Source organism: Mchenga conophoros, linkage group LG18, assembly GCF_057382185.1.
Source record: "Mchenga conophoros isolate Kocher_MC1m ecotype Shallow Benthic linkage group LG18, M_conophoros_male_GT1.1, whole genome shotgun sequence".
Classification (NCBI taxonomy): Eukaryota; Metazoa; Chordata; class Actinopteri; order Cichliformes; family Cichlidae; genus Mchenga; species Mchenga conophoros.
In genome coordinates, this window is record NC_140543.1 from 20,567,763 (window position 1) to 20,587,957 (window position 20,195).

General features: G+C 42.7%; 3 protein-coding genes across 4 annotated transcripts; 1 reads left to right on the top strand and 2 right to left on the bottom strand.

The window, feature by feature from the left end:
• Positions 1 to 1,698: 1,698 nt before the first annotated feature.
• arl14 (ADP-ribosylation factor-like 14) lies at positions 1,699 to 4,071 on the bottom strand. The gene has a single exon (XM_085253951.1). The coding sequence runs from the start codon at positions 2,451 to 2,453 to the stop codon at positions 1,851 to 1,853; it is 603 nt and encodes a 200-aa protein (XP_085110077.1). The 5' UTR covers positions 2,454 to 4,071; the 3' UTR covers positions 1,699 to 1,850.
• A 2,770-nt stretch (positions 4,072 to 6,841) lies between these two features.
• ppm1la (protein phosphatase, Mg2+/Mn2+ dependent, 1La) lies at positions 6,842 to 14,276 on the bottom strand. The gene is made up of 4 exons (XM_085253950.1): positions 13,346 to 14,276; positions 9,304 to 9,478; positions 7,707 to 7,868; positions 6,842 to 7,511 (listed from the first exon to the last, which is right to left on the bottom strand). The coding sequence occupies exons 1-4, from the start codon at positions 13,742 to 13,744 to the stop codon at positions 7,156 to 7,158; spliced, it is 1,092 nt and encodes a 363-aa protein (XP_085110076.1). The 5' UTR covers positions 13,745 to 14,276; the 3' UTR covers positions 6,842 to 7,155.
• Positions 14,277 to 17,442: 3,166 nt separating this feature from the next.
• otol1a (otolin 1a) lies at positions 17,443 to 19,692 on the top strand. 2 transcript variants are annotated; one of them, XM_085255699.1, is made up of 5 exons: positions 17,443 to 17,472; positions 17,556 to 18,034; positions 18,122 to 18,211; positions 18,359 to 18,430; positions 18,577 to 19,692. In XM_085255699.1, exons 2-5 carry the CDS (start codon positions 17,578 to 17,580, stop codon positions 19,452 to 19,454), a joined length of 1,497 nt encoding a protein of 498 aa, XP_085111825.1. In that variant the 5' UTR covers positions 17,443 to 17,472; positions 17,556 to 17,577; the 3' UTR covers positions 19,455 to 19,692. The 2 variants fall into 2 exon arrangements, with proteins under 2 accessions (XP_085111825.1, XP_085111826.1); XM_085255700.1 differs by having other exon boundaries at positions 17,556 to 18,016.
• The last annotated feature ends 503 nt before the right edge of the window (positions 19,693 to 20,195 follow it).

The window sequence follows — 20,195 nt, forward strand, 5'->3', positions numbered from 1 at the left end:
GTCCCCTCCCATCTCCGTGATTAATTGCCATTCTTCAGCCTTTCTGACACTACTTGTCGATTTCCCGGGCGCCTGTTTACTTGCATATCAGATGAACAAGCCACTATATGTATGCTGTTTACGAGTTGCTGTACCAATAAACCTGCTAAGTGCATAACAAATCAGGAGCGCACTGAAGTAGCACTTAGGAGTTCAGTGCCACTGCTTTATTAGCATATTCATGCGTTGCAGGGGTTACAGATGCAGTCCAGATCTCTGCCTGATCGTTTTCAGTCGGGGAATGCTTACAGTTTATCGTCTGCCGATTGGTACTGTTAATACGTAGACTTAAGATTGTTGATTACCCACCCTGGTCCGTCGTTTTATCCATGCTCTGGGGATGCGGTGAGTGGATAATGCTCTGCGTCAGTGTTTCAGTCCGGGCATTTGCGTCGTCTCGCCTGCATCCTGTTTCAGGGCTTTAGCTGTTGTCTCTCACTGGGTTGTTTTATCCCGTTGAACACATCGGCGATGCTTTCCCTCAGAAACCAACTGCTGGCGTTGTTCACTACTTGCCTTTTTGTTCACACGGTTGTTGATTGCAGCCGGAGATGCGGAGACGTCCTTTGCAGAAATGATCAGATATGCTGCACGCAGGGAAACAACACCTCTGTTGTCACCTGTTGCCCGGAGTTGGTGAACTATACGTACTACAGCATCGCCATGGTCACCCGAAAACTTTCTGGAATACTTATTCTGCTGCTTCTCTTCGCGTTGGGATACTTTGTCCAGAGGGTGCTGTGTTCAAGATCAAGGCAGGACATCCCACCTCAAAATGGACAGCCAGCGGCCACCACATCGCAAGAAATGCTTATGGAGAGCTGTACACCGGACAGCTCGGCGGATCCAGCTGCCGCTGCGCATTTGCCAACATACGATGAATGCAAACATCTGCCGACATATGAGGAGACGGTTCGGGACGGAAAGAGATCGACGACCGGAATCCTGTGACGGACAAGCTACAAGGCGCGAACACGTAGCACTATAGATTCAAGTATTCGATATTCGAGATATTTGTCACTATAGTGCGCATTTTTGGAGAAGAACGCACAAAATATCGCCAGGTGAATTTCCATACAACATGAACTGTATGCCTCTGGAAAATGTTTTCATCCAATTCCTCCATTTCTTCCAAAAAAAGTGTGTCCAAGTGAGTGTTCAGGTTTAGCTTAATTTTCTGCTAAATACTCTCAGCACTGAGGCTCGATTTATTATCATATCGCATCTAATGCTTCATAGATTCGATGTGATATGATATAACAAAGATAAAGAAAACAAAAAACAAGTATCTGCTCTTTAATCAGCCAGACTCTAATACAGTCAGCATTTACCACATTTAGATTGTTTTTGCAGACTAGCCATTTAGAAAGCGAAAAGCTAATCAGTGGATTATCAGCATATATCATTTCTTACATAAGTGAAGTGAAACACTAGCCAAAGGAGACTGTTTACAGCCGAGAGTCAGCGCAACGCAACTAAATCATCCAAACCTATTTGCACTTGTCTTTGTTGCGCTTTTCCCCTGGGTTGACGATGCTGTCAGTGAGATACACGACTGTGAGATAACAGAATTGCGTTTAATAATTAAAAGGAGATACGGATATGCAGTTTCTAAACGCACACCTAATAAACAGCTTACCTGTTTATATGATTAGTGCATGTCTCCGTGGGCGTAAGAATCATAGAAATGTAACCAAAACATGGCATTTCTTTAAATACGATTTATTGTTGATATAAAGGAATTAAAGCAGAAGGTAGTGTCAGAGCTCATTCGTCATATTGTCAAATAACACATTGCTTATAAATAAATGTTAATGTTTGGTGTTTGTTCTGAGGTAGTGCACTGTATCCTTGATATTGTCTTTCACTGCACCGGGCTCTGACGGAAGTTTGACCACTTGGACCACTCGTTTAAAGGCCTCCTCAACTCCAAATCCCGTCGACGCAGAGCATGGCTGAACGAAACAATCCCGCTCCTGGCAGATCTTTCTCATATTGAATCTGTCCTTCATTTCAGTGACATTCAGCGCGCCGTCGACGTCCTGTTTGTTGGCGAGAAGAATCAGCGGACGGCCCCGGAGCTCATCATTTCTCAGAGTTCTTTCCAGCTCCCTTTGCGCCTCGTTCAGGCGCTCCTGGTCGGCACTGTCCACAACGAACACGATAGCTCCAGCGTTCTGGTAGAAATTCGGCCAGTGGTCGCGCATGTTCCCTTGACCGCCGACATCCCAGATGGTTATAGCTATTTTTCTCCTGTTCTTTCTGGCCTCGAGCATTTCCACGTTGAAGCCGATGGTAGGGACGGTGCTGACACTAGTGTTGTGCTTCAGTTTGTAGAGGAGAGTCGATTTTCCAGCGTTGTCCAGACCCAGAAGAAGAACTTGCACTTGAGGTTTGGAAACCCATAATCCCATGGTGAAGTGCAGATACAAAGGCTGTTAACTGACGCGGGACAGTCACATCCTCCGCACTGTGCCCGTCTGACGCGGTGTTTGCTTAGTGCGTTTACCGAGGTTTAATGGATAAGCCATTAGTTCCCTGCTAAGGCACTGTGTTCTGATAAGGCGTCACACCAGAGGGCAAAGTTTCCCGTTCCCCAGTTACACTTTTATTGGTCATGTATTCCATCACTTTATGTTTGTTATCCGAAGATATCAGGCTGACAAATGTGCATTCGTAAAAGTGTCAAAAGCGCACTGAGAACAAAACCGGGTACTCAAACACTTAAATATTAAAAACTAAATAATAGCCAATTGCACCAAACCAGTTAAAGTTAACCCTTGTGATGTCCTCCCGATTTGCATACACACAGTTCTTGTATTCGAACAAATTTCTACACGGGCTTGTCAGCCATGTTAAATATGAGATGGATGTTTCAACGCTGACATGCACATTAAAAAAATCAACTCAGATTCCAGTGCTTCTAGAAAACCAGAAGCAGCCAAACATCATAAACTTGAGGTCACGTCACGCACAACTTGCTTTTACCCCTTGTGGACATTCCGTCCTAAATCAAGGTCACTCCATCACATCCAAAATGCCATCGTTATTTTAAAATATTGTATTTTAATACTCGTGTATGTTGTATAGCACATACACGCGTAATTATAAAAGGAAAGTGGACAAAATCAATAATGGTTGGTCAGCCATTGGTAGGGTGCAGGTTTCACCATGACACCATCGACCAAAGCATTACAGCCAGGCCCCTTCCCTTTGTTTACTCTGCTTCACATCATTCAGAATAATAGAGCACCCAAAGACATAGACTCGGTGGCTAATCACCTCCCCTCACCATCCCCCTCTCAGTCTAACACTGAACATGTAAACAGAATAAAGAAACATCCGTTCATCTCAATGATCCGTCCAGCCAAATCCTCGGTAAGGAGAAGGTCGATTGAATCCACCTCACTGCATTGCGGGCGGGCACAGTGGAGGCTCACCTCACAGCAGGAAGATAAATCAACAACATCTGCTACTCTGTAAGATGCTCAACTGATTCCACTGATTAAATCATTTGTATTTCAGTTTTTTGTATCAAGATCTGGACCATTTCTCCTCCGGCTTCACCCACACCCCGCCGGTTGGGTTATCCATCACGTACACCAGTCCTCCGGTGTCACGGCGACGCAGGGGCCAAGAGTCGAGTTCTGATTTCTGCCTTGTCCGGGGGGAAGAGTGAAGACAGGCCGACTGATTGGTCACCCTCTTCTGAAAGCGGACAACTGAGCCTGGGGTAGAGCATGTGTCCGCTTTCTGGCACATGTCCGCTGCGCCATCGCTCTGAAAAATCGCACGGGCTTCAATGGAAGATTTGGAGCCATGCTGTCCCATGTTGTTTGGAACTTCGAGAAGATTCCTAAAAACGATCTAAGGGGGTTTTTTTTAAGCCAGAAGTGGTGTATTTCTGCTTGTTAGTGAATCTCACGTGTCTTCCACGCGCACTGATCTCTCGTATAGCATGCCAAATTTAAATAAACAGCGGCAAAGCGTTCCCGTAAAGCCGATGAGTGACGCTGTTGATTTTTATAGTTATTAGACCACACTGGTCTTAGGAATTTGGATGAAGTCGTGTGGAGGCTATTCTGAGTTTGGCCACCTGGTGCAGAGTGTCACTGAACTTGACATCGCTGAGCTTCAAGGCTGAAGACTGCGGTGTTGAGTTACCTTGCAGACGGCAGCTCTGAGAGTGAGAGAGCTATTTGTGGTCTGGGAGAAGCATCCCAGAAACGCTCGGGTCACGTGTTTTCCCTCAATCTTAGTGTGACCTCACCCTCCTAGCCTTTGTGACTGTTGTTAGCTAGATTCTTTAAAAGAAATGTCTTGAGGTAAACATATGAGAAGCTGTTTGCATCTCCCCAAAATCTATATTTGCAACGGAAGGCACTTAAGACTGGAGTGCTCCAGTGGAGCTCTCCAACAGACCTGGCAGCAGGTGATGTGCATTGCATTTAATATATGATAAAATGTGGAAAGAATAAACACATCCAAATTGATCATACCTGTCATGAGATGATGGAGATGAAAACGGTTGATATATTTCAGAGGAAAGAGTTTAATGCTTACAACTTTCTCACGTTAAAATCACGGGTATTTGTTTTATTGTAAACTTCTGCTCATGTACAGAAGGACAAAACTGAAAATACATCATACTGGTTTGGCAATCTGCCTGAGACATCCAAAAAACATAACAATAAATAAGGCATTGGGTAAACTGTTAAAATAAAAGAAAGAAAACAAAAGGAACAAAACTCCCCTCTCTCGACTGATGAAGTCATGATACACAGTGGTAAAAGGTGAATTTAAAACAGCAGTAAATCAAGCACGGTTTACGGTAACTTTCCTTGACAGACTGCGTCATTGACACCAGTTGTATTGCTTCGGGAGCATATCGTATTTCTAATCACAAGCATTCTGGCTGCAGCTGTACAGTTCGTGATGCGACATCGTTTAGTCTTTCAGTCTTTCGTGGTCGAGGTGTGTCCGTTGCACCTCCTCGCTTCGTGTGCTTCGCAGGTCGAAGACAGCCACCAGTGTCCGTTGCTGCACGCCGTTGGGTCATTCGTTCGTGAACATGGTTAAGCTGAAGCACATGCCCTGATACAGACAGTGTAAGTCCACTTGAATGGAACAGTTTGCGTTTCCTCCGTAGCCTCGCAAACAGGTGAGTGTCGGGCTCGACGTAGAGTGAAACCCGCTTGCGTTGCTGAGGGTAAACAGTGTTTACGTTTGCTGATATGTAAGAATTTACCATTCCAAAAAATAAACATCTGAAAAGTGCATTTTTTTTTAGAACCATATGTATTTCTGTGGAAGTTACATGTATAAGCCACAACATTTAAACCACTGACAAGTGGAGCAAGTAACCTTGATGACATCTCACCCACTTAAACACTGCTGCAGACCAAGAATGGCCTCTCCCAGCAAGGCAACGCACTTTCAACCACTATATAAAACTGCCTACGAATAACTCCAGGGACCCCAAAATCGAGAGCCAACTGGGCATCAGATTAGAGCCACCACCGTGAAACCCACATGAGCCAAAGCATCCAGTGCCAACATCCCTGTCCCACACACCAACCTCTCAGAATTCCAGTGAATACACTCTGATGGATCAGAGGTGTTTGGCAAGGAGGATCCACACAATATTCGATAGGTGGTTATAAGATTGTGGCTCATGTGGTGTATGTGTGTGTTGTAGTTAAAGTCACATTCCACACACAAATTTCACTTTTGAGTATCACACACCTTCTACAGACTTGATAAATTTCTTTCAAAATGTTACGTTTCAGCCTTTATAGTCACTCGGTTAGGGTAATGTTGATTAAGGATTCTTCAGAGGTGAAGAAAATAACACCAGGTTTCCCAGGTGTGGATTGAAACAAGCCCCAGACTAAAAGAAAAATTAAATGAAGATCAACAGTGATTAAAGTTTATGCTTTAGGATCAGGCTTAATCCATGTCTGGGAACGAGATGTAAATGTTCAAATAGCTGAAGAAACATCTGAGTCCACTCTATTGGAGATCTTGAAGGATAAGAACCAGAACGGATTTTTTGTTGTTGTCAATTTTAATGCAATGAAACAACTGACCCTCAACATTAAAACACATTTTGAAAAAAATATGGACATTCAGATCATCTTTATGCCTATTCTAAGTTGATTAAATTGATGTGCAATATTAAAAAAAGGCTTATTTAGCATTTATTTGGTCAATGAATTATCAGATACTCCAAAATTGACTTCAGGCATCACTTTAAAAAAAGATATTTCATTTAAAGATGTTTAAAATGTGTGTCACCTAAAACGAAAATTTTCAGCTCAATAAGCCACGAGCCCTTGTCACTGCTTACCTTCTACCCCCTTCTCTTTATGTGACTGCTTAGTTTTAAAATCTGCTGTACTGAGCATGAATTTTAAATAAATGCAAAAACAATAAATCTCCCAAAGCTTTTACCGTCACTCCTCAAGCCACAAAATAGGTGCTTAATACTCAAAAGTCATATGTGTGTATTGTCATCAGAAATTAAGTAGAGGTATGGATCCACTGGAGTCTTCTTACATTTGAGAAATTATTATTCCTGTTGGAAAGTCTAACAAATGCATACAATCAGAGAATCATCAAAATGCAGCAAGCCGGGTGGTGTTTTTGCAGATGGACAGTAATTGTTGTGCAGGCACTGGTTGAAGCCTTCTCTGAAGAAGCCTCCAGTGGACCTGTACCATTCGTGTGCGTGTGCATGTACAGTAAACAGCAGTGATGTCATCACAGTCTAATGTGTGCTGGTTAAAAGACCCCACCCCCCTCCCCTGTGTCTGGTAGTCTTGGTACTGTACTTCAATATTTTAATCAATTCCTCATCCGTTTAGCAGATGGCTGTGAACTGTATTGAATTTAAATGCCCCTTTTCTCCATCAGGTCAAATTAAATTGAGCTTCATTTTCTCATATCATTGCATGTGTGTGTGTACATTTCTCTGTATGTGTGTGCATTAGTTAAAAGCCCAGTCGAAATCTATACTTCTCCCAGTCCTTCCGTGATGATGTACTTACTGATACATCCAGAAGATGGGAGGAAAAATATACTGATCATGACGCAAGCTTTAAACTCGACCCTCACCTACTCCCCTGCCTTGCTGTTCCCCCCTGCTCCACTTTTAAACTTCACTACCATGACGGTGATGTTATCAGGGCAGCCACGATAGAAAGACTGTAGGACGATGCTCTTGGCACCAAAGTGAGGCTCGTCCAGGCGCTCGCGGACAAAGCGCACTGCCTCCTCGTTACTGAAGGCATCCCACAGGCCATCAGAGGCCAGGATCATGAACTCTGGCTGCAGTTTGTCCAGGTCAAAGGTCATTATGTCGGGGTCGGGAATGACTACGTTAAGGTTCTTCAGTGGGTAATCCCCGAGGGAGCGGGACATAGCGAGGATTCCCTGGACTCTCCACGATCCATTAAAACTGATGAAGCCTCCTAAAAGTAAAAAGAGTAAAAATTCAAATTTAAAGTTTAAGAAATAAGTTTAATCACAACCTATTTCTAACACTGCATTAAATTTAACTCAGTGATTTCCCAGAACAGACCAACAGATGGCGACAAAGGACCCCATAGCAACAGCAGGTACACAATGCCTAAGCTTTACATTACACTCTTATACTCATTATTTACCTGCCCTCTTGATTCTCTTGCGCTCTTTAAGCTGATACGGCTTGTGGTCATGTGATAGGGCGACAGCATTCCCATCTTTGTCACACAACACACCACGCGAGTCTCCAACGTTGGCCACTGTGAGCTCTCTATCTGACAGCAGCGCCATCAGACATGTCGTTCCTGTGTGGGAAATTCAAAGAGAAGACAAAAACAAAAATCCAAACACTAATCATTAGTGATTTTTGTACTGTAACCAGCTACAAGTTAAAAAAAAAAACCTTAGAATTGTTACAGGCACATCTTTGTGATCTTATATTATCCTTTAACTTTTTTATTTTAATCACACCACAAAATATAACAAATCATTTTTATGCCAGATTAACAGTAATACTTAAAACTAGATTTTGTTTTGTTTATGCTGGCTTTTGAGAACGTAACTCATGACTTCAGATAGCTCCAAATATTTGATTAGGCAAATTTTTTTATTCCAGCTGCCCCTACTGATGCAAAACTCAAGGGATTTGTTTTGCTGCTTCGCAAACCTGTGCACCACTACACTACAGCAATGCACACAGTCGATATGTTTCAAGTATGGGGTGTTTTTTGTTGTTGTTTTTAAGATTTATTTTTTGTATTTTCCCTATATTGTACAATGTAGAGGGGTGGACAGAAAAGCAGGAAGAGGATGGGGGGATGACTTGCAGCAAACGCCACTCATCCCAGTGAGCTATAGCAGCACCTTTCCTGTAATGAATTTATTTTCACACTACCACAGAGGGCTTTCAGAGGATAAAACTTAAATTACACCTTAAAGAATATGCTCGATGACATGTATGAATGTGAGCTTTAAAATAAATAAATAAAACATAAATAAAACAGAGTTTTCCATAATAAAGTTGCTAACCTGTGAGTCAATACTAGATCAAGCTCAATTATTAAAATTAATTTTATAGAGACACCATTGTGCCAGTGGCCAGTCATTAACTGTATCTTCACTATCCTGAGGAGATGATGTGGCAGACTGTCACCAAAAAAAACAAAACATCAATGATGAAAAATAATAGTAGGTCAAAAATATGAGGAAACTGTTTCAAATGCCACCAACCGATCAATCTGAACTGTTTCTCTGAAACATCAGCGTAAATCTGGATCAGCATAGTGTTACACAACCATCTCACTCTTCTAATTCAGCCAGCGTTTCGAGTGGGCTGTAGAAGGACTCGGTCAGAGACGTAAATGTCAGGTGGGAGTACGGAGATGAGAGGGTATAAGACAGGAAATTGTGAGGATTTTCTTTCATAGGTGAGGTTCTGCAATGCAACCGAGTCCCTTAAGAGGAGAGAGCGTGAAAATGAGAGTACTCGAAAGCATCGTTCTTAACATGCCAACTTTCACGCAAACAGCCAGCTTTATTTTAAAGTGCACTAAAGGAATACTCTTGACACTTCTTGGCAAAAGTGCTTGCACAGTGTGTTTACAAGACATGTGAGACGTGCTTCCTCTATTTGTCTCATGTGGCAATTTTAGTTTCAAAGTTTCCCCCACACACACACTGACCACATATCTTTTTTTCCCCATTTCCTTCCACCCTCCTCCTCCTCCTCCTCCTTCTGACCTGCTTCATCGTGGTTTGCAGAGAGCTTGTCCAGCATGTCACGATCCACAGCCAGGATGCGCTGCTCGAGAATGCTGGCGTACGAGAGAGCGCTCTCTCTTTTCTCTCTCTCAAAGGCCTGCAGCTGCTGCTTCAGGGACTCGGGCAGGTGGGCCTTCACATAGTCAGCTGCAGCCTAAGACGTCAGAAGGGGAAGAAGGGAGGCACAGAGAGGATTAGACACAGGACAGTGCCTGTGATCATAACAAATAAGTAGAAAGAAATAGCAAACAGATGTTTCCTTAAACTGGTGCTGCCCAAAACAGAGCCAAAAATAAACAAATACTGAAAAGTGGTCAGCAGTCAAACTCTTTTTATTTAATGCCTGCTAGATTTGTATATTGGATATACTGTTTATAAATGTAATGTTGATTTCTGGTGACTTTTCATATAACTTTTGGTGCCGTAATATATGGATAGATTTCATCGTGTTGAATAAATACAATGTTCCCCAGCTTTGAAAGACAGAATAAATAAGGTTATGATTCAGATTATTTTTTATGTCTCGCCAGGCAACACAACTTTAATTTAGAGGAGTGCTTTAACACCAGGTGTTCAGAGCTGAATTATTGAGCAACCTCCTCCTCTTCCAGCCCACTCCTCCACCTCCTCCCTTCACATATCTGCTTCCACCCTCGTTTTCTCCGCCAAGATTTCCATTATGCTAATGCTGTCAAATCAAATCTAAAAACGGGAGCATTTTACACCATCTTGATGTCCCTGCATTCATATTTCAGATTCACAGCTCCTACGAAACGAGGACACTTTGTGCCCTTCAGTCCACGCGCTTTCATTTTGCTCCCTTCTGACGTGATGCAGTAATAAAAAATAATACTCGGGTTTATCAGGTTTATCCATGAGCGCAGTTGACATTTGAACCGTGATATTGCTCAAAATATTTACCATGAAGTATATGGAATGTCTAATTATGTCTAATTATCAGGAGGGACAAATCAAGTCCCTGTCTGCTTCCTGTGCTCAATGATCTATTTAATGGAGGAGAAGCACTGAGGGAGGCTGGATCAGGGAAAGAGCTTCAAGTGTAAATTTCCATTTGCAGTAAATAGCAGGAAATGCCAGACTGAGTGCAGTTACAAACCTCACGAAGGGCTCCAATATTTTACAGCCTTTACATTTAATCAGCTAATGTAAAATATCATCTAAGCCCCATTTAAAGTGAAAATACAGATTATGGATCTTGATTTCTTATTAACTGTGCTGTTTTATTAAATTCTACTTCTTCCCAGAGCCAGCATGCAGGATTGAATTTTAGTTTGTACAGCAAAGTAACGTGAAAGCCCGTTTAAGGTGTAAACTAGTCAAAGCAAATAGTCTCTTCCCCTGTAAGGCAAGTTAAAAATGAAGCAGCAGCTTGTGCTGACTTTTATATTTCAAGGCCACAATTTGTGCCTTGATAGAAAATAAAAACTGCAGAGAAAAAACACAGAATGTTTGAGGAATGTTGCGCATATTTTCAGAGCCAGGACACCCTGCACTCAGAGACGGCCTGTTCTATCTGCCCATATTTGGCTTGGCAGTATGGCTTCTTTCAATATTGGTGATGTGTGAGGGTTTGTGTGTGCTTCCAAATGCACGAAAGTGCAAAAAAAAAAAAAGATCAGCAGCAAACAAATGTCACTTCCTACAGTTTGTGCCTGCATATCATTAGCATTGAGGGTCCCACGTAGTTTGTTTTTACCAGAGCCTAGTTTTTATACTGGGAATTGTGGTTACTGTGTTTGCATGTTACAGCATGTGTTCTGTGCACTGATGCTAATGACCCTAAAGCAGCTGAGGTCGATGTCAAAGCAACCCAATACAAGTCCAAAGCCTTTGTGACTACTGATAAAAAGAAGGGGGGCAAACCTGAGTAAAACACATATAAACAAACCAGACAGAGCAACACAAATCTGACTTATGAACTACAGAAAATAAAGGGAGCAAAGAAAAACAGTAGACACTGAGTGTGAAAAGGAGAAAGAGGGTGCAAGATCGGGAATTAGAGGAAAGAAAAATATTTGTTTACACAGTGGAAAGAGACAGAAAGGCTAAACACAGTCTGTTTGTTTACCTCCCTGTGACTGAACACATCCGGACGCCAACAGTTACAGCATTTCTGGGAGCTAACAAACTAATGCCTGTTTCCTTAAGACAGAAAATTAATTGCCTGTGTCTAATGAATCCCTTAAGATGTGCTTAAAAGAGAGGATAGACTGGATGTAATCACTAACTCTTCTGATTTACTGTTTCAGACAGTTTTAAGCAAAAATCCCAGTTTCACTGTTTCAAGTCAAATGTGAACTACAGTTTGTTTTCTTGGCCTGTTAATGATACTAAACTGGATATTTAAAAGCTCTGAAGCGAAATAAGTTAGATTAAGAAATGAAAAAACATTTTCACAACTCCTTAATTTTCAAAATAAAAATAAAAACTGATATATTTATTAAGAAAACAGTAACACTTTATAATACGTCTTAGCCCATATTTCCTCAGATTTAATGTGGAATTTGAATGAAATTTGTTCTGAAATTAGGGTGCAATTTTATTAGGTACACCAGAATAAAGGGCTAAAACTCAAGTTTTGCTTTATACGTATGCAATTTAAACTTTTTGATATGTTTTATGGTGACCCCAATGAAAGCAAGAAGCTGAAACATGAACATTAAAGCTGTTCTTAACACTACAAGTGCTGCTCGAGCTTATTTCTCATAGGGCAAGGTTAAATACTCCATAATAGGACCCAAGACCATAAAAAAGGTGCAGTTACAACATTAGACAGGAGGTTAAACCACTCTTTAACACAGCCCACACACCTTAAAGTAGAATCTATTTATTATTATTCAAGATGGGGAGTTTAAGGTACTCCACAATACAACTGCCACCTCTAAAAGTAAATTATACTTATGATGTCAGAAAGGGGTTTAGGCCACTCTACAATACAGCCCATGGCCCTAAAGGTGGGGCATATTTACATTGTAAAACTGTAAGATTAAGCTACTTCATAAAATGGCCCACAAGTACATGTAAAGTACTTCAACTTACTCACTAACCTAAAAGTACTTACAGTAGAATTGCTACCCTTTTAATCACATGTAGGTTTCTTATAAGTATTTGCAGGTAAATAAAAATTCACCCAAATTTCATCCAGTTTCAAAAATAAATGTAAAGTTTCAAGTTAAATCTGGAGGAATTACAAGCCAAGTCATGGACTGTATCATAAAGTGCAACAGATAATACACATGTGGAAAATATTCCAAATTAGAAATAAGATTTATGACTCAGGCTCGTTCCTATTTGCTCTACGGGAACAGCAGACCATTTTTATTGAGCATATACTGCATTTAGGGACAAAACTTCCTTTTTTCCATACTTTTATAGCTGCATGGCACTCTTATTCTTAGACGTTATCACTGAGTGAAATATGCAACAATATGTCCTGTACTGGGAGCTCTGACAGTGGTGATGGTGTGACAGATGGCGCAGGACATTTGCTCTTCAGGCAATCCTGAGAAACAACTGACCCTTGATAACACGGGGACTGGAGCACACACACACACGCACATACACACACATACTACAAACCATTGTTCTTACACACACACACACACACACACACACACACACACACACACACACACACACACACACACACACACACACACAAAGCCCTTTGTGATGAAATCCAAGTCACCTTCCTGATTGGCAGTGGTGGAGGTGTTCAAACAAGGGAATACAATGCCGGAGTGGGGAGGGGGAGCTCTCTACCACCCTTGTGGAAAGTTTGTAACCTTAACTTTTGTTATTTCAAACCCTGATTGGTAGCAAATTAACCCACTCAACAAGGCTAAATTAAGAATTTATTTTAATATATATAAATGTAGCAGCATTAAATAAAACTGCACTCTAAGATACATCACGTTCTCTTTACCTGCCAAATTCACTGTGCTGCTAAAAAATAAAATAAAATAAAAGGGGCCCTCGTAACCTCTTGCTTCCAGCTTACCTCGCCACCATGACCATCAAATATCCCGAATATGGACGGGTGGCTCTTGTTGGTGATGTCGGTGAGCACCTCGAAGCGATCCTCCATGTGGTCTCTCCTCCCTTGTATGGAGTACACGGCTACGTTGTTATTCTTGAACTCCCAGGTTTTGGAGAACTCTGCATCCAGGACACTGAGGCCTCCCAGCCGGTCATTCTGCATCATCTCCGCCACTTTCCCCTTCACCATCTTCACCGCATCCCGGCTGGACTTGACGATGGTTTTGACTTCGTCCGTGTGGAAGAAATAACTCCACAGCGCCAGGCTTATGCATAACAGAAACAATGTCTCCGGCCTGAGGAGAAAATAACGCATGATCCGACCCAAAAGAGACAAGAGCGTCATTGTGTCTCCTATCATCACACGCAACCAAACTGCGGTCTGTCTCTCCCCCCGTCTGCACAATTCACTCCATCCGCTCAGCGGAACTATGAAGAAATCGATTAACTACCACTGTGTCAGAAAAAGACAAGATTTAAGCATTTGTTCGGAGCTCGGTCTGCCTGCTCCGAGCGCATTTACGCACTGTGCACAGCTTGGCTGCCAGACACCCGGCGGAAAACAGAGGACAAAAGAGAGGAGGCCACCCTCATTGGTTCAACACAACGTCTTGGTCCTATCCCCGGCTCTCTAAACAGCTGCAAGAGGATTCTCCGAGTTCAGCCGATCTCCCACAACCCATTGTAAAACGACGGATTTTCTGGGTTAGACCCACCACGCTGACAGACATAGGAGTCACCAGGGGGACGAAGTGACTGCAATATGTCCTTCTTTTTCACCGCTGACCCCGTTCCTACTGTCAGATATGTGCCGATTCAGTCTCCGCATCAACAACACATTTCACATACACACACACACACACACATACACCTTCCTACTTAAGAACTGTCAAACCACCAACAGGGAGCGCGAACAATATCGGAAATCCGAATGTGTGTTTAACGAAGCAAAATAGTAGAAGAGGCAGGAGCTGCGAGCAATGCGGCCAAATCAGGTGCTTTATGTTGAAAGACCAGCGGAAACGGTTTATTCACAGCGAGAAACTTCACGTCCACTCGTTCCTCAAATGCAGTCGGCACTGACGAGACTGCGCAGCCGCAAACTCAGGCCATGCGCAAGCAGAACGCTGGACAAATGGTGGTGACTGCGGAATCGGATGATGAGGTCATCTAGTGTAACACATCACAGTCATAATCTAGATAGCGGCATTTTCACTTCGTATGACTTAAAATACTGTGTGATGATGTGATGTTTTATGGGGCTGCTGACTGTTATGGAGAACATTTAACGAGGCCCAAAATAAAAATGCAGCAGAATAGAAAACAGACATAAATTAGTCCCAATACTCATGCAACAGTATTTAAAAGTAGATAAAATTATGTGGTCGTTTCAAAACAGGCAGCTTTTGGCCCTAAACTAATGGGAGGCGATGTCTTTATGTTTTACAGCAGTGGTTGAAAAATGCCACCTCCTGGTGGCAGTTTAAGGTATAAACTGCCACCAGTTTATACCTTAATTCTATAATTTACATTCTTGGAGTCAAATGATGGAGGGGGGGGGGGGGGGGGGCACATAAAGTTGTAAAGGGACAATTCCAGGCAGAGAAATCATACCAATTAAAAGCTTTAAATTTGGATTAATCACTCAATTAGACCTATTGGCACCGAATGTCAGTCCAGATCTTGTGTTATTTGCATACCTAATCCTTTCCCCCCTATTTCCTCTCCTTAAGAATGCCTTCTTGACAACTACCACTGAGACTATTTCTGATCAGGCTTTGATGAACAGTAGATGGATCAATTGCAGGGCCCGATGCATGTCTCAGATCAGCATTTTAACAGACTCTTGTTTAAAGTTTTTATCCCTCAAGGTTGTACAGAACGTATAGATAATAAAGCAGGATATGCTCAGTGGCGGCGGGAGCTCAGGAAGACCTCCGCTCAGTCTGACACCATCAAGTGCCTTTATTCTTTATCTTGGTTATATTTCTTCAGCAAACGGGCCTTCATCTGTGTGAAAACACGGTCCATGAACACACTGAATCTCTGCTCCTTAAGGGGTCTTCGACATGTGGTGTTCCAGAAGTAGAAAACTTCCACTCAGGGTGAGAGTGGAAAATTCCACCAGTAAATCTTCAACAATAGGAGGAGTCCTCAGTAACCTGGCAGATGCAAGAGCTCAAATTCAATCCAAGTCAGACAAAAGAAAAGACAACAGTGAAATCAACTAATGATAACATATATGCATCTTCAAAGGGACAATTTTTAGTGGCCTGTATTTTACAAATCCAAAAAGGTTCATTTTGGTTAAGACTTCTTTGTCTAGTACCTCTCCGTACTGAAAGAATAATGTGGTTAATTCAAGCCCCTTATAGTGTAGAAGGATTATTGTTATGAAAGTCCAGGTAGTGCTTAGCCATGGGGTAAATAATGTTACCTGTGCGTATGGCATATTCGTGTTCTGCTAACCTATACAACCATCTTTTTATTCTATCAATGTAAAAAAACACTTTGCAGCTGGGACACTGGCCTAAAGATTAAAAATGAGGTTTTAAAATTAAAATGGCTTATAGTAAACTCATTTTGTGAAGCAGAATCAACAAATGTCACACTTTGTACTACATTTAAGCAACGATTGCAATGAGCTTTAGGTTAAATACAACAATTCTTTGAGAATAAACTTATATAATTTCCATATGAAAGTGCCTTGAAGTTTTTGGATATCTTAGTGTACATGTATTCCTTCCAAAGACCATCTAAAATGCGAGTGTTCTGAGTTCAGGAAGCCTTCCTTCTTAAAACAATTTGAAATATGTTAGGCCTTCAAACTGTGTTGTCTTTGGCATTTTGTGTAGATTCAACTAAATAAATGGGAACACATTATGTGTTTTTGTGACAGGCTGCTGGTAACAAACTTTTATTATATAGACACACAACACCGGCTCATCCCTTAAGTTAAGTGCCTTTCTTATGCTTGAGCGATTCAAAGGTCAGTGTAAGGTGGCTAAAATAGTAGAGTTCAAGGACTCCACTGTAAATTAGTGTAAAAGCAGCCAATGCCAAAAGAAAAAGTTTGAAAAACCTTCAGAAAGCTGAGAGAATTATTGCTCAAGATCATTTTAAAACATTACAAGAAAGTCTGGCTGCTTGGAAGCAATTTTTTTTCTTTTCAGATTAAGGAGCATGCTTAATCAGACCTAACCCCCGAGTTGTGCTTTTGTTTCAATCTTACAGCAAATTATTTCATATAAAATATATTTCAGTCATAAAATTTGCCAGGATGTCTACTAATGACCTCCTCCTTTTTATTTATTCATTTAATTTATTATTTTACTTTACTGGGAAAGTCCTCACTGATCAACTATTTCTAAATATCCAAATCTCTCATGAGTTCATTTCAGAAACTGAAATGACATCCAGCACAACTTTCGAGAGATGTGAAGCTCGGTTCACTGGTGCCAGGTTTCTGTGAGGTGTACTTGATTTACTGGGTTTACTTTTAGATCAAGGAGATGACTAGTTAGATTACTGGTGCCTGTTTTAGGACACTGATCCTTGTCCCACTGTATCTGGTGATCTGTTTGCTTTGAGGTGCTGCCAAATGGTGTAGTGAGTTGACAACTCTCACTTGGTACTGCACTTGGTAACTCTCATATGAAACGGTATTCATTACCAACAACGTGTATGTTTTTGTGTATAAACAGTCAGTGTATGCAGGCATGTTCTTTGACTGTGTATCTGTCTTTGTAACTTTATATTGTCTCCTGTTTCTGTACAAAGCAAGCATGTGTGTGAGCAACACCTAGGCAGGTTGCACACTCCTGGGCCCTGGATTCATATCCAATATCACAAAGACATAAACTCTTGCCTTGTACAACAATCTGCTTTAGTTCGCATCCCTCAGGAGTCATGTAATCTGTTGCTGCCAGCCCACCTGCCACCCAATAACCCCAGAGTTTTCTGTCCCTTGTTCTGTCATTGGCTTAGAGGCACATAAGCTGGAGAACCAGGGCAATAAAAGGAAGGAAGAAAAACTGCACCGACCACTTGTTCTGAGGGACGGAGTGAAGAATCAAGTGTCATCAACAGGTAAGATGCCCTCTGTGCTATTTGTCTGTGATGCAAGATAAATGATCAGCGCTTCACCCGTTTTGCCTGAATTCTTCCATTAGATTATTGTGCCCAGCCGTCAATATGCCACCCCTTCGGGCTGTTGTGCTGACCACTCTCTGCATGGCCCTCATGGCCATGCTGGCAGCTGGTGCCAGAACCACACGCTGGCCCAAACCCCAGAGCACCAAGAAGCCACCTCGAGCTGGCGCCAGCGGTGATGGAGGTGGACGATTTGGACGAACCACGACAACGACCCCATCCCCTACAAGCAGCCTGAACACTGAAGAAACAACTGACATTATGATGGATGCATATTCCCTGCCCTCTACAGATAGCACGACATACTCCATTGACACATACCCCACTGAATTTCACACTGATGCTATAGTGCCCCCTGGGAACATCCTTTCAAACTTTACCCTTGACTACAACGAATGCTTCTTCAACTTCTGTGAGTGCTGTCCACCAGAAAAAGGTCCCGTAGGGCCTATGGGAGAAAGAGGGCCAACGGGGCCACCAGGTGAGAAGGGCATTCCAGGTGAGACGGATTTTAACTTTTTTTATTGTAAGGGAAATTACAGTTTAAGTCAAAGATTTTATTCTTTTTACTCGCGTGTGTTGTCAGGGTTGCCAGGAGAGAAGGGAGAAACAGGGCCCAGAGGACCTCCCGGACCAGCAGGATTACCTGGAGCCAATGGACTCAATGGCGACATAGGTACAACGAGGCTTGACAGCAGGAGAGTTCTTGAATGTCTAAGGGTTTCTCTCTCTGTGTCTCTCTCTCCTTTTGTGCGAAGCGCTGTTTTGTATAAGTACTTTTTGGATGTCATTTTCTACGCTTTATTTATCAAAACTGCTGCAGGTGAAAAAGGTGATCCAGGACCTGCAGGTCTACCTGGTACCCCTGGTATGCCAGGAAAACCTGGAGAAAAGGGTGTGTAGTTTCCTGTAAGAACCTGGCTACACATGTGCAAAAGTCATGATTTATAGTTATTGTTTCTCAAAGTGCATTGAGGTACATAATAACATATTTTCATTCAAACCTTTCTTCCTAAATAAACATAAACCCTCCACACACAGGTGATCCAGGCCCCAAAGGAGAGAAAGGTGAACGTGGCTTCCCTGGTCTAAAAGGGGACCCAGGAGAAAGAGGAGAGCCTGGCCTGAATGGGACTAAAGGCATCCCTGGCCCAGAGGGGCTGATGGGGCCCCCAGGGATTCCTGGGTCAAAGGGTCAGAAAGGTGAACAAGGGCAGCCGAGTGAGTGTTTGCCAGGTGAGAAAGGAGAGAAAGGTGATCATGGACCCCCAGGTCTAAGAGGTGAGATGGGCCCCCCAGGCCTGAATGGAGCTGACGGTGCACAGGGAGAACGGGGGGAGCCAGGGCCTCCAGGAGGGAAGGGTGATACTGGACCCAGAGGCCTCCCAGGTGGGAGGGGACTGGCAGGGTTGAGGGGAGAGAAGGGGCCTAAAGGTCCTCGTGGGTCTCGGGGTCCCAAAGGACCTCCGGGTCAGAGTGCCGTTCAGGTTCGATCTGCCTTCAGTGTAGGTTTGTTCCCCAGCCGCTCCTTCCCTCCGCCGGGCCTGCCTGTGAAGTTTGATAAGGTGTTTTACAATGGGGAAGGACACTGGGACCCGGCACTCAATAAGTTCAACGTCACATACCCCGGGGTCTACCTATTCAGCTATCACATCACTGTGCGCAACCGGCCTGTGCGTGCAGCCCTGGTGGTTAATGGAATGCGGAAGCTACGGACAAGAGACTCTCTGTATGGCCAAGACATCGATCAGGCATCTAATCTCGCGCTGTTGCAGTTGAACGAAGGTGACCAGGTGTGGCTGGAGACACTGAGAGACTGGAATGGAGTTTACTCCAGCAGTGAAGATGACAGCACGTTCTCTGGCTTCTTACTTTACCCAGACATAAAGACCAAACCTACTGAGCTGACAAACCTCTGAATGCATCCTTGACTGAGCTCTGATTTGAGCCTCTCGCAGACTCTGCAACTTTCAGCCTTTTGCACTGCTCTGTCATTTTAATGTGATTCAGCTAAGCACTGCTGCTCAGTATCTGCTAGCTCCCATGCTAATCAAACCAAATGCTTTACTTGCCTTGCTGTACCTGGAGACGGGTGAGGCCCAATTAATCTTCTGTATGCAACATTTCAGCTCTTTGTAACACTGCATTAAAATTGACTCTGCTTGAAACTGATGACCCTTGGGTTGTATTTACACAGAAACAGCTTATACACTCATTTAAAAGCTATTTGCCATTGCAAAGAGAAGGGAAAAGCTCAACGCCAGTGAACCATTTGTATTACTTGGACATAATTTAAATAAATGACGTATTGCATTTGTTTCCCACTAGAGGGCGCAAGGTGTTCAATTTTTGGACAGAAGCTCTGGAGATTAATACACAAAGACAGTAGGCTAGAAAAACATAATGGTCCCACAAATATTTCAGGTAAAGATTGAAAGTGATACCTCTGTCGTGATGTTATTGAAAAAACTGCACACTACGGCAACGATATACGACAAGGAGAAAAAGGCAAGTCCGGATGATTCACTGGAACGCAGAAAGTAATATGATTTAAAAACCACATTATATATACATGTATGTACACATATATAATTGATATTACACCCCCATAACGTCATACACCTTAGTCCTGAGCAGAGATGATAACCCTCTGCAGTAGA

Bases quoted from the DNA above. Each gene is read 5' to 3' on its own strand.
- ppm1la (XM_085253950.1), bottom strand. From the start codon at position 13,744: ATGATAGGAGACACAATGACGCTCTTGTCTCTTTTGGGTCGGATCATG. The intron at 9,479-13,345 runs GTAAGCTGGAAG...CTGACGTCTTAG, and splicing joins TTGATGGTCATGGTGGCGAG to GCTGCAGCTGACTATGTGAA. The intron at 7,512-7,706 runs GTAAATAATGAG...TTTTACTTTTAG, and splicing joins CAAGAGAATCAAGAGGGCAG to GAGGCTTCATCAGTTTTAAT.
- otol1a (XM_085255699.1), top strand. From the start codon at position 17,578: ATGCCACCCCTTCGGGCTGTTGTGCTGACCACTCTCTGCATGGCCCTC. The intron at 18,035-18,121 runs GTGAGACGGATT...GTGTGTTGTCAG, and splicing joins AGGTGAGAAGGGCATTCCAG to GGTTGCCAGGAGAGAAGGGA. The intron at 18,431-18,576 runs GTGTGTAGTTTC...CTCCACACACAG, and splicing joins AGGAAAACCTGGAGAAAAGG to GTGATCCAGGCCCCAAAGGA.
- arl14 (XM_085253951.1), bottom strand. From the start codon at position 2,453: ATGGGATTATGGGTTTCCAAACCTCAAGTGCAAGTTCTTCTTCTGGGT.